General features: G+C 44.5%; 1 protein-coding gene across 3 annotated transcripts in view; it reads right to left on the bottom strand.

Annotated features, from left to right (window-relative positions):
• DLGAP4 (DLG associated protein 4) overlaps nucleotides 1–22,580 on the bottom strand; it is a 332,308-nt gene that overhangs the window by 78,525 nt on the left and 231,203 nt on the right. For all 3 annotated transcript variants that reach the window (XM_081009208.1, XM_081009210.1, XM_081009209.1), the window contains one exon: nucleotides 5,356–5,573. In XM_081009208.1, coding sequence (XP_080865334.1) covers nucleotides 5,356–5,573 — 218 coding nt within the window. The remainder of the gene's footprint in view (nucleotides 1–5,355; nucleotides 5,574–22,580) is intronic.

The raw sequence follows: 22,580 nt of genomic DNA, 5'->3' as shown, positions 1-22,580 counted from the left end.
GTCACTGCCCATTGTTCCCCAACCTAGTGCTCTCCTGATATTTTGGATTATAGCAGGGCCAAGAGTCAGAGATGACAGCAGTTCAGAACATTCCAAAGGCATCAGGTCGGGGAAGGGGATACTGGGATATCTAGACCAATGGCCCATCTCTTTGCAAGGCCAGTTTATGAGAATTGTTTACTAATAAGTGTGCTTAGGACTGAAGTGTTTACATTATTATTGTTATTATTATTAGTGTGATCCTAAACACATGTGACACTGTGGTCTAAAACCACTGAGCCTCTTGGGTTTGCCGATCAGAAGGTTGGTGGTTCTAATCCATGTGATGGGGTTTGCTCCTGTTGCTCTGTCCCAGCTTCTGTCAACCTAGCAGTTCGAAAGCATACCAGTGCAAGTAAATAAATACTTACCGCTGTGGCGGGAAGGTAAGCAACGTTTCTGTATGCTCTGGCTTCCATCATGGTGTTCTGTTGCGCCAGAAGCAGTTTAGTCATGCTGGCCACATGACCTGGAAAGCTGTCTGTGGACAAACGCTGGCTCCCTTGGCCTGAAAGCGAGATGAGTGCCGCAACCCCATAGTTGACTTTGACTGGACTTAACCATCCAGGGGTCCTTTACCTTTACCTATTATTATTAGTGTGATCCTAAACATGTTTATTCAGAAGTATTTTATTTATTTAGTATTGGCCTATTTGCCCAATCCTATAGGTGATATAAACACAAATCAAGCAATCCAATAAACTATTAAATTGGAAGAAATAACATCAGCGCGCACACACACGCACACACACACACACACACACACACACAGAATAATCCCATGGGACAAAAATAGAATGCCATGGTCAAAGCAGAGACTAAGCTAATAATATGAGATTTAAGAAATAAAAAAAAAATTACAGTGTTTAAAAAAGCCAGGGTGAACATAAAGGTTTTTGCTTATGCCTAGGTACTTGTGCATTGGATTGCAACTGTAAACACATTGTATGTGACTTCTGTCATTGGCAGATCTAACTCAGTCAATCCACCATTGCTCTTTTCAAGGAAGCTTTTTGACTCCTTAGGCTTTTGGAACCAAAAGAAAAAAAGGATTGCATGGCCAAAATTATTGGCTTTTTTGTAAATGGCAGGATGCTTATGTGCACACAGACCTCCATACATGCAGGTGTTGCACTATCAGTTTAGAATTGATACCTACAGAACTGATACCTTTATACCTACAGTACCGTTAGTCAAAGTAGCCGGAAAAGTTTTAGGAAAGGGCAACCAAAACAAACATGGGGATGGAGTGACTACCCTGTGAGGAAAGTTTGCAGCATCTGGGATGTTTTAGATTGGAGAAGAGGCAAGGGCTCATCCGGACTTCCCTTGGTGCTGTGATTTCCAGGCACAGGTCTGAGTGGTTCTTCTTTAGTCCCCACCACTTTCCCTTGGAAAACCCACTGTTTTCCGCTGAATCTGAACAAACATGAATCCGCTGAAAACCCACCTGCCGTTCATTCCGATTCAGCAGTAAACAGTGGCTTGTTCCCGGGGAAAGTGGAGGGACAAAATAAAAACCACTCAAACTTGTGCCTGGTAATCACGACACAAACAGAATCTGGATGAGCCTTTGAGGTGACATGATAGAAGCAGGGCTGTCTTAAGCATATCCGGCGCCGTGGTGCAAAGATCCCTCCGGCGCCCCACCCCTGTTTCCCAGAGTTGTTGACCTTTTCCCAAGCCTTTGCAGCGATCGCTTTCCTCCCGCGGGGGCTTGGGAAGGAAGCTGCATGTCTGCCAGCCATATGGTTGACAGGCCACAGCTGGGGGGGGCGTGCAGGAGGGAAAGGGGAGGCCGCCGGCAAAGCTGCACAGCTCCCCCACTCGCTGGGGCGCCCCTGAGAGGCCGGCGCCCTGGCGCAACACGCCAGTAAACCCAATGGGAAAGACGGATCTGGATAAAAGTTTATCAAATAATACACAGCATGGCAAAGTGGGTGGAGAAAAGTTTTTCTTCTTTCCTAACCTGGGAACATATGGACATCTGAATGCTGGAAGATTCAGGACAGATAAAATAAAGTACTTCTCCATGCACCACATAGTGATGCTATGGAACTCATTCCCCCAAGATGTAGTGATGGCCACTGAGGATTAGACAAATGAATGGAGGAGAAGACTATCAATGGCTACTAACCACAATGGTTATAGTCTATCTCCTCTGTCAAAGGAAGCATGCCTCTGAATACCAACTGCTAGGAATCAGAAGTGGGGAGAGTGCTGTTGTGTTCAGGTCCTGCTTCCGGCTTCCCAGAGGCATCTGGCTGGGCACTGTGAGAGTGGTCCTTTTCCCCTGACCCAGCAGCTTCTTTTTATGTTCTTATGCCCTCAAAGTTGCATCTATCCAAGCCCGTCAGTCTGTGTACATAGAACCTTAAGTACTTCTCTCAGTTTAGTTAATGTATTTGTAATTTTATAAACACCCATTCCCACAACATCCTGGGCAACATGTGGCAGCTTGAACTGCACTTCACAAAACCAGTACTGTACTTAAAACACAGAAGCAATCTTTATTTCTCAGTGGCCAGCAGATGGCACTAAGCCTTGCATTTTTACAAACTAGCAAGACAGGTGACTTCCTTTATTGGCTATTTACTAAAGCTATCAACAATTTTGCTGGAGCCTTGGCTACTACATTTCGCGTATGCGGGTTCTTTTTGAACTGAGATCCCCTCTGCCCTCTCAGGGGTGAATGAGCAGGGTACAGACAGGAGAAGGTTGGGAAGGAAAGTGTAGGACCTTAGACCTGCCCGCGGACTGTCTCACCAGAGTGGTGCATGCTCTGGTTATCTCCCGCTTGGAATACTGCAATGTGCTCTAAGTGGGGCTACCTTTGAAGGTGACCCGGAAACTACAACTAATCCAGAATGCGGCACCTAGACTGGTGACTGGGGGCGCCTCTGAGACCATATAACACCGGTCCTGAAAGACCTACATTGGCTCCCAGTACATTTCCGAGCACAATTCAAAGTGTTGGTGTTGACCTTTAAAGCCCTAAACAACCTCGGTCCAGTATACCTGAAGGAGAGTCTCCACCCCCCATCATTCTGCCCAGACACTGAGGTCCAGCGCCGAGGGCCTTCTGGTGGTTCTCTCACTGCGAAAAGCAAAGCTGCAGGGAACCAGGCAGAGGGCCTTCTTGGTAGTGGCACCCGCCCTGTGGAACGCCCTCCCACCAGATGTCAAGGAAATAAACAACTATCTGATTTTTAGAAGAGATCTGAAGGCAGCCCTGTTCAGGGAAGTTTTTAATGTGTGACATTTTAATGTATTTTTAATCTTTGTTGGAAGCCGCCCAGAGTGGCTGGGGAAGCCCAAATAATGAATTATTATTATTATTATTATTATTATTATTATTATTATTATTATTAATCATCTCTTCTATTAATCTACATGGTTTCGCACAGTGTGATTCTGGGAGTGTGGAAGGGATTCAACAATTGCCTGGGATAGATGCCAGTGGGAGGCAAAAGGCATTGGGAGGAGAGTTGAACTCAAAGAGGTCTGTAAATAGGGGTTCACAGTTTCCCTCAGGATTCGTGACGAGAGGGGGTGTTAATGGTTTCAGAACTCACAGAGTTAAAGAGTTCTGGTGACGTCTCTTTCCTGAGGCGTGGTTAGAAACACTTAAGGGAGGGGTTTGACTCTAAGTGTTTCAGTCTGACTCTCGGACGCCATGCGAAAGGGAGAATGTGTCAGTTCTCGCCAGGTCTGAATTTATGATGTTATTCTTCATGATTAAAGCCAAGAGTAGATAAGGACTGCCTTGTGTCTGCTCTGAGTTATTCCACACGTGCTGCACTTTGCTTCTCACCGCTGTGTTTCGCTCTGCTACCGGCAAGAGAAAGAGGCCTGAGGAGGATTTTTGCAGGAGGCACGGATAGCTTGCAGAGTTTCGCAACGGAAGTGGTGCCAGGCTCCATGTTCAGTCTCTGTGTACACTCTTGTCCGGTGTAATCCGAAGATAAAGTGCAGTCGAAGTCACCTTCCAGTCCAACCCTCAATGGGCAGGAAACTCTCAAGGGCCACTTTGCATGAAGGAGATGTTCACAAGGATGCTATTGGAAATGGGGGGGGGGGGCAATAAAGCTTTCTTAAACGTTTTTTATACTAGTCTCCATGCTGACTGCAGGGCATGGAAACTTGTAGAATTCTATATATACTGGTTGTTGGAAACCAAAGGAAGGGAGAGTGCCCTTGTGCCTGGGTCCTGTTTGCCACCTTTCCATGGGCATCTGGCTTGATCTAGCAGGTTCTTCTTATGTTTTTATGATGTCATTTTACACATTACAGCTGTGCTGGGAATCACCAGCCGCGTGGAGGCTATTTCCAGGACCTCCCATGTGGTGAATATAACATAGACTGGCTCTCAGTTTGTTTATTTTTGTCTGAGGTCTTGCAATCCCTCTGTCCTAGCAGCATAGCTGTCAACTTTTCCTTTTTTAAAGGGAAATTCCCTTATTCTGAATAGGATTCCTCACAAGAAAAGGGAAAAGTTGACAGCTATGCCTAGCAGGGAGTAAGCACACCTCAACATCTTTTCCTAATAATTTTGTGGAAGTTCCACCTCAACATCTTTTGCACCCTCATCCTTCTAACCATGACCAGGAAAATCAGCTGTGAAATGGTGCTCATCTCAGCCCTAGCTTAAGTGTACAAATGCACTTTAATCAAATGTTCTGCGGGACCCACTATCAGGTACAAAATATGTGAATGGAACAATATATAATGTGAAAAGCTTGGTCCTTAGGGTTGTGAACAAAGGAGTCACAATTCTAGGTCAGCTTCAGAATACTATTCATGTGACAATGCCATTCTATCACCCACCGGTTTCAAATGGTCATATGGTCTCCATCTTCCCTACAGCCCTTTAAGCATCCCTGAGAAGGAAGAAGATGGATATAGCTCATACTATATTTCATTGATTTGGATTAAATTGTGATAAACCTTTATATATATATATAAAACCAAAAACTAATCAAACTCATTACATATGTTAACTGACTCACCAATGCCAGGATTTCTGTACTATCAACAACTGTTTTTGTGAAAGAACACCATTAATGATGTCATTATCACCCTCTCTGTCCCTTCTGCATTTCTTTTCCCTCTGAGCCCACTATTTAATCTCAGTTCTACCCTCCACTATGTGCCTATAACCCAGTAATAATCCATCATGCGTCGGACAAACTGAACAGTGAAATCTAGGAATGCCACAATAGATGTCAGTCTTTGAGGCACCTGAGCCATTACCGCCATGCCAAAGATGCAGGTATTCGCAGAGTACCAGGTAGGGCTGAAATAAGAAGGCAGTACCTGTGGGTGGTGCTCTGCTCGCTCAGTGACTGTTGAGTGGCCTTGAGGTAACTCTGCCTCCGTGCTGCAGTTTTGGGGGATGGCTTGGGGCTGGTTTCTGAGTCTTCGCTGTCATCGTCCCCCATGGCTTTGATATAACTCCCGCTCCGCATGCGCCGGCATGGGATTTCATTGTCCTTGTCCCTAGTCAAGGTATTATTCCAGTCTCCCTGAGGCACCTGCAAAAGCAACAGAACACAGAGATAGCATTTGGTAAGGAAAGGAAAAAAGCAGGAGGGACCATTTGGAGATCTACAAAAGAGCAGGACATCAACTAATCCAGTCCAGCCTCCTGTACCTATTTAATAGTGACAGGTTCCTGGTGAGGCAGATTGATGCAGGTAGGGAAGCCTTTGTAAACAACATGCATGTTACTACTAATGCTTAATGGAGTAAGCACAAAGCAATTCCTTCTTGGTCAGCTTAGGCTGTGAAGCCTGACTTTTAGTCACCTCTTAGCCTATATTATCTGTCTTAACCTTTATAATGCCAGCTGTTAGTTAGTTAATCCTTAGCCTTGGCACGAAGTACTTGAAGCGAAGCATTTAGTGTTTTTGTTTTTACTGATCCTAAAGTCTCTGGTCCAAGATGAAATGACAGAGCTGTCTTTCCTAGCACATGGTCATGGGGGAGAAAAGGAGTTTTATTTTCCCACTATGTGCTAGCTAGCAAATGCCATCCTTGCTATATGTAGTCGGGGAACTCCCTGCTGACCTGACCAAAGGCTGATATGAGACAAAAGCAAAGAGAAGGACAATGCATTGTTTGAGGGGTTGCAGTTTTCCGTCCATTTACCTGGGAACAAAAAATATTGAACTTAGCAGGACTTATGTCTGAGTAGACATGTAAAGCATGTCCAAATGAATTCTCCTTTCCTAATGTTTTCCAGTGCATAATAATGACCTTGCCCCCCCTTTAAACAGATTAAGAAGAGTTGTGCTGGATAGGAATAAGCATCCGTCTCATCTAGTATGTTAGAAATGCAGAAAGCTGCCCTGCCAGCTTTCTATGGCTGCATTCACATCCATTCAACATTTCCCTAAACTGTTAATTTCCACATTATATTTGAGCTTTCATATGACATAAAATGGACTTCCAGAAAATTAATGGAATTAGTACATGTTTAGTGCTCATTTCAGATTTATTATTATTATTATTATTATTATTCCAGAAAAATTCCATTTGCAGCTCCTTTAACCTGGAAAATCACTGGAGTAAAGTGATGGAATTTGGGGCAGTATACCCACATACAGTTCTTTCATGTTGTTGTCGTGTGTTAATGATGGGGGAAGAGAAATACACAGGTGCAGAAAGAGTAGGGGAGCAATGACATTACCCAATGGTGTGAATGAAATTTAGCATGACATGCCACAGTTCCGTAACACAACTGGTACTGCAGTATGAAAGGAACTTTAGAAAATGAAACAGAAGCACTAGCTTTATAATCAGAAAAAACTAACACAATATTCCCCACATTTCAATGCACACTCTTTGTCCAACTAGCCCAGTTCACAGGAGTGGCTGGTGTGGTGAACCTGCACAATTCTAACCCCACTGTCTCCATACCATACCCTACCCCTACCCCTGTTGTTGTTTAGTCGTTTAGTCGTGTCCGACTCTTCGTGACCCCATGGACCAGAGCACGCCAGGCACTTCTGTCTTCCACTGCCTCCCACAGTTTGGTCAAACTCATGCTGGTAGCTTCGAGAACACTACCCAACCATCTCATCCTCTGTCGTCCCCTTCTCCTTGTGCCCTCCTTCTTTCCGAGCTTCAGGGTCTTTTCCAGGGAGTCTTCTCTTCTCATGAGGTGGCCAAAGTACTGGAGCCTCAGCTTCAGGATCTGTCCTTCCAGTGAGCACTCAGGGCTGATTTCCTTAATAATGGATAGGTTTGATCATCTTGCAGTCCATGGGACTCTCAAGAGTCTCCTCCAGCACCATAATTCAAAAGCATCAATTCTTCGGTGATCAGCCTTCTTTATGGTCCAGCTTTCACTTCCATACATCACTACTGGGAAGACCATAGCTTTTACTATACGGACCTTTGTTGGCAAGGTGATGTCTCTACTTTTTAAGATGTTTGTGGATGTTGCATTCTTCTGCCTGTTCTTGTAGAAAGCAAAAAGGCTCCAGTGACAGATCGCCCTAATAAGACTCCTGTATCTTGTTCTCCTCAAACTACCGCTGGGGTGATTGGCTTTGACCTTTCCTAATGAAGGAGACACAAGCCTTCTGAAAGCACTTTACCACTAGCTGCCTTGGAGTCACGTCTGACTGGAGATTAGACCATTTGGGGGGAGGCGGAGATTTCCGACCTGCCTTTGCTTCAACTTGTTAATTTCACACTGGGAGGGGGAAAAAAAGAAGAAGAACTGCCTGCCTGGAGATGAAAAGCAGCTCTCCCAAGTGGCAGTACGCACTGCTGCATGACCAATGTAAGGCTGGGGGAGGGAAAGCGCCGTCAGGTGTAATCAGGAAACATCCGACACCAGAGAGAAGCAGGCAGAAGGAAACCGAGGAATCTCTTTTGCCAGCTGCTCGCAGTTGAGTTGGAAGCTGCTTCTCACATTACACGTTTAGGTGAACACTTCCCAAATCTGAAATAAATAAGCGTAAAGTGTGAAGGAGAGAGCCCCATGTTTAGGAAACACGTGCATTTCTTTCCAGAGGGGTAGCCGTCTTAGGCTGTGTACACATTACCGGATGAAAACGCAGCAAGGTTGTGTTTTTTCTCTCCATTAGAATCAAAGCTGGTTTGAGGGGAAAATGCATCAAAATCTGGCAATTCATGGGAAACAGCAGGATGAATACATGACAGATTGTGGTTAACATTGTGTGGATGCTGTTTTTCAAAGTAGTGGCAGGACTGCACTGGATGCAGAGTAAGCAGGATGCTCCATTGTCAAACAGCTCTCAACATCAGAAAGTCATTTTGACCAAACATTAGGAAAGGAGAGCATATGGGTGTTTTCTTTCTTTCTTTCTTTCTTTCTTTCTTTCTTTCTTTCTTTCTTTCTTTCTTTCTTTCTTTCTTTCCCTTTTTCTTCCTCACTTTTTCATGTCTAATTTTACCCTGTGCACTATAGCTAGATATAGTATATATATGGTAGATATATTTCAGTAAAGGTAAAGGGACCCCTGACCATTAGGTCCAGTTGTGGCCGACTCTGGGGTTGCGGCGCTCATCTCGCTTTACTGGCCGAGGGAGCCGGCGTACAGCTTCCGGGTCCTGTGGCCAAAATGACTAAGCCGCTTCTGGCGAACCAGAGCAGTGCACGGAAACGCCATTTACCTTCCCTCCGGAGCGGTACCTATTTATCTACTTGCACTTTGATGTGCTTTCAAACTGCTAGGTTGGCAGGAGCTGGGACCGAGCAACGGGAGCTCACCCCGTCACGGGGATTCGAACCGCCGACCTTCTGATCGGCAAGTCCTAGGCTCTGTGGTTTAACCCACAGCACCACCTGGGTCCCTCTATTTCAGTATATATCAATAAATAACACTGGGCAACAATTTTTTACTTTTTGAATGTTGTCTAGATTTCTACAACTGATTTAGAGTATTTTTGCACTGCTGAATCAGGAAATGGCATCCGTTTCTCTCCATCAGGTCAGGTTTTTGTGCTATGTTGATTTGAAAAAAATCAGACCTTGTGACAAAATCGATTACATTTTTGTGGCATTATCAGCTGATTTTTGTCAACACATATCATCCTAAATATGTTTTTAAGAGAAAAAATGTTTTCCCAACAACATATATTGATTACCTGATAGAAACATCGATTACTGTAAACTGAATGGTGGGCATTGATAAAGGTAAGTACACGTAAATTGCATGTTGCTTCACCATTTTTCAAACTTCAGGGCTTGAACTTCCGTTTCTTGGAACTCCTGGAATGCTCAGCGGCAGGGAGGTCTCTCTTCAGAGTCGAACAGTAGTCAGCCATCATGACTGCGTCCCAGCGACCCTGATACCTGGTCTCCATCTCTTTCATGTCCTGATGGAATCTCTCCCCCTGTTCGTCACTCACTGAACCCAGTTTCTCAGGAAACCGGTCCATATGTGAAAATAGGTAGTGCATCTTGACGCTCATGTTGCAGCCCAGGTTTCTGAAAGCAGTCAGCATGTTGTTGACAAGTTCTGTGTAGTTTCTGGCTTTATTGTTGCCAAGAAAGTTCTTCACTACCAGAACAAATGCCTTCCACGCTTCCAGTTCCACTTCGTTCATTGAGTTTCCGAACTCTGGATCTCTGATGAGCTGACGGATCTGAGGACCGTCAAAGATGCCAGCTTTCAACTTCTCCATGGTCAATCCTGAAAAAGCCTGGCACAAGTAAGTGAAGCAGTCACCATCCTTGTCCAGAGTCTTGGTGAACTGCTTGATTAAGCCGAGCTTGATGTGCAGCGGTGGGAAGAGTATTCTGTCTCTGTCCACCAGAGGGTCGTTGATGACATTCCTTTTTCTGCAAGGCACCATTTCCTCCCGCACAGGCCAGTCCTTCTTCGTGTAATGCTGAGCACAGTCCCTACTATCCCACATGCACAGAAAACATGGGTACTTGGTGAAGCCAGACTGTTGTCCCAACAAAAATTTCACCATCTTCAGGTCAACACAAATAAACCATTTATGCTGATCATAACCAATTTTCTCCAGCACATACTTCACCCCTTCATAGTTCTCCTTCAGTGTACTCGAATGAGCCAGGGGTTTTGATCCCCCAACTTTATGCTTCGCCGCACCAATTTATGGAAGATTTCGAGGTTTTATGACTTCAAAGTGATCCCTTTTCGACATAATCACCCAGAACTATTGAACCTGAATACTTCTTGTCATTAAAATAATCATTTCCAATCAAAACAATTATTCGACATGGCATTTTACCCCCACCAACTTCTTCTAAAATGCTCCACACAAGCGTACATGTGAACAAAAATGTAAAAAAAATGACATGTGGCCATAAGTCAAAAACTTGACCTGATTGAGCAAAACCAATGTGATTTTTGGATTCAGCACATCAGATTCGTCCTAAATCAGCTGAAAAAATGCAGACAACAAATTTGTTGTTGACCAGTGTAATAAAAAGGAAAGGAGAGCAGAGCTCTTGAACTGGGGCACTAGACTTTCCCACTATGGTGAGATGTATTTCTGCTTCAGTCTTGGTAATTCTTTCTAAACTTGCACCTGTAGATATAAATTAGCATGTCCTCCCCCCCCCCCAGTGACGCATTTCCTCTTTGTTGGTGATGTGTGTATAACCATCATAAGTGCTCTTCCATTCTTCCAAACCATGTTTCTGAAGGGCTTTCCTGAACTGAATGTGTGACTTTGCTTTCTAGGAATGCATGTAACATATATGTATGTACATATATTTAAGTGTGTGTGCACGTGTGCATAGACTTTGCAGACTCTCTGAAAGAGCAAAATTAAATCATAAGCTTTGTCATTGCTATCAGGGGGAGAAAAATTCAACAGCCATTCCTTTCTCACAGTACTCTCTGATGTTCTCTACCAATTAGGCACAGTTCCTGATGGACGAAGAGGGAGGAAACTGAGCTGGAAAAGGACCAAATATATTTTGAGTGTGCGGCAGCAAGGAAGTGGGTGAAAAAAGGAGAGATGGGAGACCAGCATGGGCATATCAAGGTCAGAAAGCTCTTCTACTAGAAACTAGATCAACTCCATGCAGATGGAAGGGAGCAAATGGTGCAGTTTGCTGAAGACTGTGGCACAGAGAGCCAGTGGATTCTCCCAGGAGCACAGTTTGGGTCTCTATTCTCAGCAAGGGAAGTGAGTCTCATTTAGTGGGACTGGTGCATAGAACACTGACCTCAGTTTTGATTTTCAACATCTGGGATTCTGCACATTGAAGAGAGCCACACTGCTATAGATACCTTAATGTTATGCAGCCTTGTATTTAAGGACAAGCCTTGCAGTCATAGGTGAGAAGGGACTGAAGGCAGGCAGGCAGGTAAATGTCAGAATTTCATGCTGGTGAGTGTACAGGCTGACAGAGAAGGGCTCTGATCCTCCTCTATGCCTGGTATAGAAACCAAGCAGGCTACCAGAGAGGGAAAAGCCCCTCCCATATGAAATTGCTATCTTCAGCAGGTGGCACAAAGAGAATGAACACTCAGGGATTGGGGGTCCATACTTGGAACCATTTACATGAAGCACATACCCAGTGGGCTCTGCCAGTTTTGTTCTGTATCGATTTAAATTGTATTTTTTAAAAAATACCCCCCCATAAAATAAATTCAAAAAGAGAAAAGAAAAGGCCAGTCCCCCACATCCAGCTAAAAAAAGGCAGTGGGCTGTTGGAGGAAGGACAAATCTCTCCATCCCTCCTTTTCCAGCTGCCAGCTGGGTAGTATTTTATTTATCTGTACATTTTGCTGACTAGTGCCTTCCAGGGTTTCAGAGCAATTTCAGACGGTTGCTGTTTTGGGGTGGGGTTCAATCACATGCTGGCAAATGCAAGTTGTGCAATCAACGTTGATTTAGATATTGAGCAACAAAGCCACCCACAATCCCCAAATCACATTTTTTTTGCAATAAGGAAAGTGATGGGAAAATGCACTGCAAAGTGTGGGATAACATTTGTTTGATGCAACATCATCTCCCAGCAATCAAATCATAATGAATGTTCAATCAATACCCAATGCCGTCTGATCTCCCTGCAAATAAATCAAGACGAACGCTCCATAAGGAGGTTGTCTGGAAACAACCTTATTTACAAGGCTGCCTTGAAACCAGCTGTAACATGGACAAAGGAGAGGGAAGAGGATTCTGTTGCTGAGGATATGCACCTCTGTTGTAATTTTCAAATTTATTTTTACACTTTTGACAACTTCTCTTTTCACGGTGCAAAGAATAGTTCCAATGATCTTAAATGCACTCAGGCTTCCCATCAGAGCATATATTCTGGAGCTTCTCAAAAACATCCCTGCACACTTCTCTTAATTCACACACTCTGCCCTGCTAGCATTCACACAGAAATGCAGAAACCTATAGGCAAAGACAGACTCTTTGAAATGTGCCACAGAATGATTAGATGCAATCAGCAAACAGGGCTCCTGCCTCTTTAATATTACACTGAACAGAGATTTCCCCAGCTATAGCTTCTTTCACTCTGGTAGCACAATGCTATAAAAAGCTGTCTCTGATGAAATTCCTTCTTCTAAACTACTGCAAAAACTCGACCCTCTCTTGCAGCTGCTCACCCTACTGCAAAGGCTCGAGTCATTCTGCCCATGGCACTGGCTTAGCTATCATGATGTAGTTGGCTATGATAATTGAAAACAGGGCTACTACTCCATGCTGGAAGCGCTGTTAGGGTCATTCATAAATGCTCTCAAATCCTGCCATTCTATTGTCAAGAATGGGGTAAAAATAAAAAACAAAAATAAAAAAGTCAAATTAACTTCCGAATTGTAATTTTGATTTTACGATTTCCCACAGTCTGAACCTTGAAGCATATCCATATCTCAGTCCTGCCTCTCATCAATATTTCCATATTTCCATATCTTGATTTTATCTCTCCAAACTTCTTTGTCTCTGGGTCTGCAATCCTCAATCATGTCAGAAATCAGATAACCTTTCGTCCGTCGATTTTTACTGGATTATGATTTGATATGTTAATTGGATGTCTTTTATTGGAAAATTAATAAATGTTCTAACAACAACAACAAAAAGAATGGGGTAGACAACTCTCCCCTACCCCACATTGAGGACCACATTCTACCTGCAGTAGTTTTTTGGGGTCACATACTGATTGTGGGCAAAACTGAAGCCCGCAATCACTGGGCCAGAACCATAAGTGCATGAAGTTACCATTTTCTCACATTTCCCTAATCTCTTTCTGCTACCTAGCAGCAGCCAGTGGAATGATGGTGCTTACATGACCTCCCATCACCTGGCATTACTGTGGCTTACTGGGAGGGAAAATGGCAATATGGCAGTGAAGTCAGCGTGGTGCAAACACATTGGCATGTTTCCACTGCACTGACCTCACCACCAACTTGCCCTTTACCCCCTTCCTCCTGGTAAGTTGCAGTGACGCTGGTGACAGGAGGTCAAGTGAGTACTCGCCCTGACCTAGCCACTGTGATCCACGCGACGGTCACCTCCAGACTGGATTATTGTAACTCGCTCTACATGGGGCTGCCCCTGAGACTGACCCAGAAACTCCAGCGGGTGCAGAATGCCGCAGCGAGACTCCTTACGGGGTCTTCGCTGCGGGATCACATTCATCCGGTGCTATACCAGCTGCACTGGCTCCCGGTGGAGTACAGGATCAGGTTTAAGGTGCTGGTTTTAACCTTCAAAGCCCTATACGGCCTAGGACCCTCGTATCTACGGGACCGCCTCTCCTGGTATGCCCCACAGAGGAACTTACGGTCTTCAAATAAAAACATCTTGAAGGTCCCAGGCCTCAGAGAGGTTAGGCTGGCCTCAACTAGAGCCAGGGCTTTTTCGGCTGTGGCTCCATCCTGGTGGAACGCTCTGTCACAAGAGACAAGGGCCCTCCAGGACTTGACATCTTTCCGCAGGGCCTGCAAGACAGAGCTGTTCCACCAGGCCTTTGGTCAGGGCGCAGCCTGACTCCCTCCTTTGGCAATCTTTACAATACTTTAGTTTATGGTTGCCATCAATTTTGATTTTAATTAATTCTTTGATGTTTTTATAATGTTGCACTATTTTAGTGTTGTTAGCCGCCCTGAGCCCGGCTTCGGCTGGGGAGGGCGGGATATAAATAAAATTTATTATTATTATTATTATTATTATTATTAGTACTGCTGTCTCACTGCCTGCTAGTGCTGCCATCCACTATTCCTTATCTCTTTTGTCTTTTTGATACCTTCTTCTCCCCTCCCCTATTTCCCCATGGGCTGCTAGTGGAGGAATAGGTCACCCTTGCCAGAAGTGTGAAGCAATTGCTTGCAGAGGCCTTTTGATAGTGGGCCACAGGTTGCACATCCTTGGCCTAGATTAACAACGCAAATGATGGCAGGGAATTCCATTGAATTTCAAGGTGGGCATAATCTAGATTTATGAATAGTTTTATGAATAAGGGCCATGTTCCTTAAAGAGTCAGCCCATTCTCTTTCACATAAACCAGAATTTTTTAAGCTTGAAAATAAAGGCTTTTTTCAGTTTATAAACAACAGCCACCTAGCTAATCCCTTTGAGATTTTCAGTTTGTGACTAATTTTCAGATTTCTATTCATCTCTCCCTGGAAAACATCTATATTAAAAAAAACAAAACCCTGCCTTGATTGTTTACCTGGGAATATGAATGATGGTGTGTGACATCATACAATGGATCTTTCAGCTGAACAGAATTTGCATATAAAATAGGCATGCATTCATTTTAGCTAATCGATTAATACTTTTTCTTGATTCGTCATTCATCAAACTACTATGGAACCTTTTGCTTACAGTCAAAGAAAGCTTCATTGGGAAGGTGAGTCCATGGAAATTGGGAACCTGCCCCAACAAGTGCAGTCCCAATCCAGGAATATGATTAGTAGAGTTGCTAGTCAGCTGGGCATGCGCCAGCACTCTCAAGGAGAGGGAGGTTCATTGGGGAAACAGTGAGAAGACTCAAGGAAGAACACAAGGCACAGAAATGGCAACACAAAAGGCAAGGCAGCAAGAACTGCAGAGTTCACCCAGTACATTTTATTCCACAACATGGCTCTATCATGCTACTGGGAAGTAGACAAGTGGGAGGATGGCTTGAATGCAAGTGGAGAAGAACTCCAGGTGAATCAACCAAAAAACCCAAAATACAACCAAAAATGAAGTACTTTGCTGCCTCCATTGTATCCTCACTATGCCATCCAGGGGAGCTTTTCTGGGTAGTACAGGGCCTTTTATACTTTGGCCCAAAAGAGGTGGAGGAACTGACAGTGACCCACTGTGACTTGCTTATGAAGCCATTCAGTTGAACTTTATGAGAAGTTATGAACTTTACTGCAGATATTTCGTTCCAATTTAGTTTTGTGGCTACATCCTAGGAGAAGGAAAGAAATGTTGTTGTTGACATGCCCAAGTTTTTGAACCTAAGCATGCCAACTGAGTTTTCTACTGTATACTTTGCTCCCCCCCTTCCAAAACCCTTCTTGGTGCACTAAGGATGCTTCAGCGCATGCCTGCCTGACCTCTGTGGAAGCTCAGCACCAAGAGGATTATTATGCTCAGGAAATGTATGCTTCTCGAGAAGTTATTAATTACCTATTATTTCTATCCTAGGATAATGAGTGGGTTGGAGAAAAGGGGGGAGAGAGAGAAGAGGAAGCTTCGAGCACTGCAGCGAATCTCCCATTGCCTCAAATGTGCCAGGAGCATCCCCTGATCACCCAAAGAAACAGAGCGTAAACAGAAAGAGAGAAGCAGCTGAGTGGAAAATCCACCTTCCAATCTGAGGGCTTTTGCAGCAGAGAGACTCTCTGGAGTCAGCTAGTGAAGAAAATTTAAGGATAGGATTCTCTATGTATTATACAAAGAACATGTATCTGGATTCCCACAGATACATGTTATGGAGAATATAAGTTAAGTGTATAATTTGCATAACAACCAGCCATTATGCACATTCACCAGACCTCATGGAGAATGTGTATATAATCTATCCATGAAGAGGAAATTGTGCACATTCTCCAGACACTTGGAAATTATGCAGAGTTCCCAATAGGCTTTGGTGGATGTGAACATCTCAGTTGAATTTTGTACATTATCAGGCTAATATGCATAATCTCCAACGGATCTTGGGGGGGATGAGCATATGTCAAAGCTATGGTTTTCCCAGTAGTGATGTATGGAAGTGAGAGCTGGACCATAAAGAAGGCCGATCGCCGAAGAATTGATGCTTTTGCATTATGGTGCTGGAGGAGACTCTTGAGAGTCCCATGGACTGCAAGAAGATCAAACCTCTCCATTCTGAAGGAAATCAGCCCTGAGTGCTCACTGGAAGTACAGATCCTGAAGCTGAGGCTCCAATACTTTGGCCACCTCATGAGAAGAGAAGACTCCCTGGAAAAGACCCTGATGTTGGGAAAGATGGAGGGCACAAGGAGAAGGGGATGGAAGCGGACGAGATGGTTGGACAGTGTTCTCGAAGCTACAAACATGAGTTTGACCAAACTGCAGGAGGCAGTGGAAGACAGGAGTGCCTGGCGTGCTCTGGTCCATGGGGTCACGAAGAGTTGAACACGACTAAATGACTAAACAACAACTGCACTTGGTACATTCTCCTGGCAATATGGACATTCTCAATTTAGTATGCATAATCTCCAAGGAATACATTTCCCCCCTATCTCTTGTTCAGAAGTATGCACTCTTGTGAGGTCAGAAGCAAAGGAAATTCAGAAAAGTATAGAAGGTAATAATTATGTTTTGAACAATGGTCATTCACAAAATAACAACACAGACATTCAGTCATTAGCACATTTAGTGCTATAACCTCCCCCAACCTATGTACCTGCAATATGCTTCATGCATCTGATGTAGTGGACTGTGGTCCAAAGAAAGCTTATGCCATAATAAATTTGTTAGTCTTAAAGGTGCCACAAACTTCTTAGTTGTAATTTGACAGTGACAGTGAGAGTGAGCAGACAAACTGTCTCAGTTAAAAAAGAAAGCAAGCAATAACTCAGATTGCTTCAGGTTCTAAATTCAGTGAAGGATTTGTTTTCCCCCTCAATGATATTGCCATGTAGCTGCATTGGTTGACTATATGATGTCAATCACTATGTTGATGAGGTGATCCCTGGTCGGTTGGTATCACACAAGAGAGAAGCCTTTCACAGATAAAACAATGGGACCTGAAGCAGCCACAGATCGAGATTGCAAATTGGCAGAAAAATATTAAACTGCTACTTGTCCATCTCAGGCTTTATTCTGGATTGACAGGACAGAGGGCATCTCAGATGATCTCAGGTGCCCCCCCCCCCCGTATGCATGTATGAAACCCAAGACATTTGATTCTGGGATGTTCTGTCCCTTAAACATCAAGCCTCTTATTTCCTAGGCTCCCAATACACCAGGGCCCAACATACATATATTCCTTCAGATGAAGATCAGCATCAAGATGAAAAGGGGAGGAAATCTTGCTAAAGGCAAGGCTGAATAGCTAACAGCACTGGCATTGCAAAATGTCAAAACCTGGGACCTGGAGCTGTGATGTTGCGTCTCTGGAATACCAGTGCCTCATAGTTAATTGGAATGCCCACTAGAGTTCTTATGACACTGACTAAGGACGATCCCTTAAAATGGGAACTGTCTCTTGGAAAAAGACAATATTAAAAGCTAGTTTGTGCCTTGGGTCACTTTCAGGTAGTGCTCAGAGCCACAGTCTGCCCAATGCCCCACAACCTGCCTACCTTGTCCCCTAGCTGCGCCCTAGGCTTCTAATTGGGTCAATGCCAGTAGCAGCAACTGCTTGCATGCTGAGTAAAGGAGCAAATGCCTGTACTTAGTATGAGAAAAGCTAAACTATGGAACTCCTTGGTGCATGGAAAACACTGGGTCAAAGAATTTAGCAGTTTCCAAAGAAGAAATAGGTATCAGTAGAAAGTGATGTCAGCAATTGCCAACTGATTATGCCAAACTCTGCCTCCATCTGCTTCCATTTTGAGACTGGCTCCGTCCCTGCACCACCATTCTGTAACTGGTGAGCTTCAGTAATTTTCAGCTGTCTCAAGCAGGCCCTAGTTTAAAAAGTCAGAACCACTGCTGTAGTCTAAAGGCATATCCACAGTCCACACTATAGACTTCAACCTGGATGATCAGTCATCCCCTCTTTCCAGGAAGCATTAGAAGCTGTAGTTTTATAAGGCTCTCAGGATGTTGTTGGACTTCAACTGTCATCAGCCCCAGACATCATGGCCAATGGTCAGGGATGATGGGAGTTGTAGTCCAGCAACACCTGCACACCACTAGTTCTCTACCCCTGATGTGAAGGATCTAGGTTCTCCAACAGAATTCTGAAAACCTCAGATAAGGTCTCACGCAACTTAGGTTCTTGGACTTTCCCTGTCCAGAAAGGTTCCATTTCATTGCATAGGCTCATGTTTCTGTCCCATAAGGCAACAACTGGGACTTCATTCAAAAAAAGAATGCCTAAGGATTCTGAAATACACTAATGTGCACTTCTGAGAGCACGAGAAAATTATCTCTCTTACCAGTATGTGAATGCAAATAGGTTAAAGCATATTCACTGTATACAGGAGTATTAATCTCTTATAAGTAGCTGTGATTGATGTACCCTTAGGTCTATACTTGAATCTTGCATGCATTCGAGGACATTGATATGAGAATGTATAGTGACTGCAGAACAACTGCGGCTCTTATATGCGAGGTTATATGAAAAGAGTGAAATGAACTTTCCAGAGAAAGTATGTGGTCAGACAGTGACAGATTAAGAAGCACAGAGGAAGGAATTTACCAAGTCATTTCCTGAGGCTCTTTGGGTGGAATCCAGTTGGTGCTTTTGCAACTGCAGAAGGGTTTTTTTCAGGAGGGTTGTCCATGAATGGAAGATGCAATGCAACCCTTCCTCCCTCCTACAGTCCCCAGCACCCACAAAAATCCATTTCAGAGAGTTGGCGGACTCTCCAGAACAGGATGGAAGACAGCGCTGGGAGTGTGTATGCTTTCTATAGTTGTAAGGAGGTTTTAGCAAAAAATCCCCTCCTTTCCCCTCCATTAGTGGACACCTCCACTGGATCAATAGAAACACAGGCCACTGGTCTATCTAGCTCAGACTGCATGCACTTAATGGCAGCTGCTATCCAGAGTTTCTCTCCTTGCCCTACCGGGATATTCTGGGAATGGAATCTGAGACCTTTTGCATGCAAAGTATGTACTTTAACATTGAGCTAAGGCCCTCTCCCAGCTGTGAGCACAAGAGCTTCAAATGGAATCCAATTGGATCCCATCTTCCGCCTCTCATCTACCACCATTTGCTCATAAAAGCCCAGGCAATTGTATACATTGTCCATCACACATATGATCACATGCAGAAGCCCAAAAGGTTCTGCTCCATGTATTCTTCCCTGTCCTGCAAAGTAGTATTTTGCATGACAGAGAATACTCGCCATGGCGGTCAGGCTACCGTTGGTTTACATTTACCTCAAGCTGGGGAGATGCTTAATGCTGCCCTGCTTTATGATGAAAGAACAGCAGTGCATTCTCAGCTGCAAGGAATTTGAAAGAAACCTGGTGCTGGGAGCAAAATGAACATGCTTTTCACATTGGGGAACCCTAAATAATTAAACCACAGCAGCGGGGGCCCTAATTGGGCTGGGTCCCTGCTCTGTGGTGTGCTTAGCAATATGGTTAATGAAGCCCTGTTGTTAAGCAAGGAAATGGCTGCCTCCATGAAAGAAGTGAAGGCAAGGGAAGGAATGAAAAGAATCTGACAGACAGCTCTCTGGCTGGCCCGTTTCACAAGATGGCTCCGCAGAGCATTATAACAGTGGCCTGGGCAAAATCAAGAGTTGAAACAAGAGACAAGATGGCAGCCATGGAGAATGTAAGAGATCTGTTGTTACCATGCAGGTGCGTTGCCAAGGGGCCATCTTTATTGCTAATGCCTTGAGCCCCGATGTTACTTTCCAGCCAATTCTGGATGATGCCCAGTTTCTGATTCATTCTTTTTTTGAAACAGGCCACAAATCAGCCATTTGGAAGTCATAGCAAATGGAACAGGTGCTGATACTGCCACCCTCAAAGGAATGAGAGAGCCGAGGGAAGGGGGTGGCCTGAGTGAAAGGGGGTATGGCCTGCACGAGAGAGGCATGGCCTCCATAAAGGTCATGTTCTGATTTGCCTCACTGGGATGTTGGAGGGTGTGGTCTCTCAGCAGCTGACAGGTGGCCCAATCCTGCTGTGTTTTTACTGGTAGATGTAGGAGGAAAGATTCCGCTCCAACCTTCCTCAGTCCAGTGTCCTTCAGATGGTTTGGACTACAGTTCTCTTGCTGACGGGGGCTGCTGGGAGTTCTGGTCCAAAACATCTGGAAGACACAATGCTGTTTCTACTCCTTATGTGACCAATGCAGCATCCATGCAGAAGCCTACCCTACAGTCTAAATGTGATCATTTCTTTTTCAGATTGGCAGCCTGACCATAGAAGAGAGTCATAAGGAAAAGGGACTCATCTCGCCCAGTTATAAGCCTTCTAAGGGGATCATGCCAGGCTGAAAGAGGATGCCTGGATCACCTTGTGGGAATCTCCCTGCAGATTCAGTTACCGGGCAGAAGAGACAGGTAGTCTAACACCTCCCTCCTCCTGCCCATGGTACCTGTACGGTTAGAGGCTCCGAATGAGATAAAACAGTGTTTTGATAACATCTCACTTCTGTTTAATATCAAGCCTTGGAGAGTTTATAAATAAAACAAGTGCTGGCTGGGAGTTCTCATTGGCTTGAGAGCTCACAGATTTTTGTCAGTCCCTGTCACTGCTGTCTTGTCCCCAGAGGACGCAGAGAGATGTGGACACTTGCTAATCAACCGGCACTTCTGCATCACCTGAACCCCACAGTGAAAACCCGTTGTCCGCTCGCTGCAATTCTTGTATGAAATATTTTGTGCTTGTTTGACAAAGTAATAGCACCTGACACCTCTGGTTGCAATAAAGCTTCTGGGCTTTTGACTTATTTCCCACATCCCTCACTAACCTAGCACACAAAATGCTTGTGAGCTGGGTCTGTGTGTCGCTTTCCCTCAGCCATGATAAAGAGCTGCTGGATAGACAGGCTGTTGTTATGCATCCTGGGATGGTCCACCAGTCTATAGCCTCCCCGCAAAAGCCACCAGTGGTGGTTGGTACCCATTGGAACTGATGCAGTGTAAGGCAGGAGGCCAACACTAGGTGGAGCCAGAGCCAGAAACAAGCACAACCACAGCCATCGAAAGGACTGCTTAGGCAGCCATGAGAGAGTCTGGAAGGTGTCACTGTAGGTACTTGTTGATACTAAAGTGGTTTGAAACTCAAGAATGATTTTATTAAAACCGTTTAAATAGTTTTTATTGGCAGTGTTTTAAATAGTATTTTACAGTGGCACTTGGTGCTCAGGGGGATTGGTAGGGTGGAAGGCAACAGTAGGTGGCGCCAGAGCCAATGAGAGACAGAGCCAATTCATACTAGTCCTTGCTCCCATCCTCCTCCTTGCTGAGACTAAGGATGGGGAAGCTGGCAGCCAGTGCCTGGATCAGAGGCACATAAGAAGGCAGGCAAGCGCCCCATTTGCTCTAATAAGAGACCAGCCTCCACCAGTATTTTGGAAATTGCCCTAGATGATTGAATGAAGGGCTGTTTAAAAGTTGAATAAATGCTTCAATTAAACCTCTTCTCTGTACTTAGGAACAACAGACCAGTGGGCCATCTAGTCCAGTAGCAGATCTTCAGCATTCTCTCCCAGTCCCACTTGGAATGCCAGGGATGGATCCTGGGAATTTCTGCATGCAAAGTGAATGCTCTACCACTGAGCCATAACCCTTCCTTGAATAATTTTATGAACAGGTGTGCAGCCAAAGGACACTGAGTCTTTCCTCTTCCTGAGGAGGTCCCTTTCTCCTCCCTGCCCACGTGCTGCCACCTTCTCCCAGTCCAGTTCACATCCAATGGCAGTTTCTGCACAGCTCTTTGAAACCTAGCACTTCAAGCTAAGCCTAGAAATAGTCAAATGAAGATTTTCATAAATCCTCAGTTCTCTTTTTCTATATCGAATTGAAGCAAATCCCACATTTCCCACAGAGACCATTGTTCCACGATTATTTTCCCAGCTGCAAATATACTTAAAACACACACACACAGCTTCCACTTTGAAAGTTTCTATTCTATATGACTTCACAGGGAAAGGTAGAAGAAGCTTATCCACCCAAGGCAAATAGGGGGCAAGTATAGATTTGGATATTTTTATCTTGAATTTTTCATACCGCTGCAATAAGCTTGCAAGACCTGGTGCATAGTTTTGAACCTATTACGTTTGCAAAACTTAAAACCCCATTGACCTCTGGAATGGGGAGGCCGAGCTCTAAGCCTTGATCTCAGCAATGCTCCTCATCATATCCATTTCTAGTTTTAATCAATAACCCTGAAATGCACAACTGTGGCACTGCGCTCCTGTCTAGTGGTTTCCAGCTGACTGCTCAAGGCACAGAAGTCTCTTGTGAGGCAAG

The sequence above is a fragment of the Podarcis pityusensis genome, assembly GCF_964106645.2.
Source record: "Podarcis pityusensis genome assembly, chromosome: 6".
Classification (NCBI taxonomy): domain Eukaryota; kingdom Metazoa; phylum Chordata; class Lepidosauria; order Squamata; family Lacertidae; genus Podarcis; species Podarcis pityusensis.
This window is presented reverse-complemented; position numbering and strand designations above follow the sequence as displayed.